At 42.6% G+C, this 1388-nt stretch overlaps 2 protein-coding genes across 2 annotated transcripts; both read left to right on the forward strand.

Moving 5' to 3' along the window:
• Positions 1 to 204: 204 nt before the first annotated feature.
• Positions 205 to 687, forward strand: LOC146738999 (uncharacterized). The gene has a single exon (XM_085504021.1). It carries the CDS (start codon positions 205 to 207, stop codon positions 685 to 687), a length of 483 nt encoding a protein of 160 aa, XP_085360147.1.
• Positions 688 to 893: 206 nt separating this feature from the next.
• LOC146739000 (uncharacterized) lies at positions 894 to 1388 on the forward strand. The gene has a single exon (XM_085504022.1). The coding sequence runs from the start codon at positions 894 to 896 to the stop codon at positions 1386 to 1388; it is 495 nt and encodes a 164-aa protein (XP_085360148.1).

Genomic DNA, 1388 nt, shown 5'->3' on the forward strand with positions numbered 1-1388 from the left:
AAAATTGTTTGTCCGAAGAAAATAGTCGTTTCATCGCCAAACTACCATGGAAGTCTAGCCACGACTCACTGCCGAAAAATTTTGACATTGCGCACAAACGGACTCGTCATATGATCAAGAAACTGACACGTGATATTACTCAAGTCTACAACAAAATCATCTCGGATCAACTAAAAGCCGGTTTTATCGAGCAAGTAGAACAAGATGACACTACCAGTGGTCACTATCTCTCTCATCGTTAAACGCGATAGCTCCTCAACTCCAATCCGCATCGTGTACGACTGCAGTGCAACTTCCAGAATAGGACAACCAAGTTTAAACGACTGTCTGGAAACAGGACCCCCACTATTGAACGACCTAACCGCAATGTTAGTTCGTTTTCGCTCCAATCCAGTCTCATTAGCAAGCGATATCGAAAAAGCTTTACTACAAATACTACTCGCAGACGAAGACCGTAAATATACGAAATTCCTGTGGTTGTCTGACATAAACGATCCAACCAGTGGATTCACGACATACCAATACACTTCTGTATTGTTTGGAGCCACGAGCAGTCCATTTATTCTGAACGCCGCTATCAAGACTCTAATAAACAATCATTCGATTATACCTGCTGCCAACAATCTACAACAGAACATCTATGTTGATGACGTAGTAACCAGTAGTCATGATACTAACGAGCTATAAAATTCTATGAAGACTCAACAAAATTATTGTCTACACATGGATTTAATCTTCGATCATGGAGTACAAATGATCAAACCACCCGTGATGTCATTAAACAAGACGGTAAAGCGAATCCTAACACTACTGTTAACGTGCTAGGTGTGAAGTGGAACACTGAAAGTGACGTCATCTACCTGAAACCACTAAACTCACCAAATATCAACGCCATGACCACAAAGCGTGAAGTACTGGTAGTCAGTCTCGCCGCCAGTCTCTATGACCCACTAGATCGCCTTTCACCGGTGCATGTTCGAGCGAAGTTGTTTATTCAGTCGCTATGGAAAATGAATCTTCATTGGGATACACCCATATCTGACGAACTCAAAACTAATTGGACTAACATAGCTTACGATCTACGAGAGGTAACAAACATTTGCGTTAACCGACGTTACTTTGCCGACAATGCCGATAACAAGAACAACAACATCGAGATACACGCATTCTCAGACGCTTCAACCAAAGCCTATGGTGGTGCTGTGTACATAAAGTCAGGAAACCAAACTTCGTTGGTGATGTCAAAGACACGTGTTGCACCAACCAATAAAAATACGCTGACTTTGCCTCGTCTTGAACTCATGGCTGCTTTGACCACAACCCGACTCAGTAAATTTGTCTCCAATGCATTGTCACTCGTCGCGTGTTGTGGTCAGACTCCCAGATAG

The sequence above is a fragment of the Saccoglossus kowalevskii genome, chromosome 9, assembly GCF_978046115.1.
Source record: "Saccoglossus kowalevskii chromosome 9, keSacKowa6.1, whole genome shotgun sequence".
NCBI classification, from domain to species: Eukaryota; Metazoa; Hemichordata; class Enteropneusta; family Harrimaniidae; genus Saccoglossus; species Saccoglossus kowalevskii.

Bases quoted from the DNA above. Each gene is read 5' to 3' on its own strand.
- LOC146739000 (XM_085504022.1), top strand. From the start codon at position 894: ATGACCACAAAGCGTGAAGTACTGGTAGTCAGTCTCGCCGCCAGTCTC.
- LOC146738999 (XM_085504021.1), top strand. From the start codon at position 205: ATGACACTACCAGTGGTCACTATCTCTCTCATCGTTAAACGCGATAGC.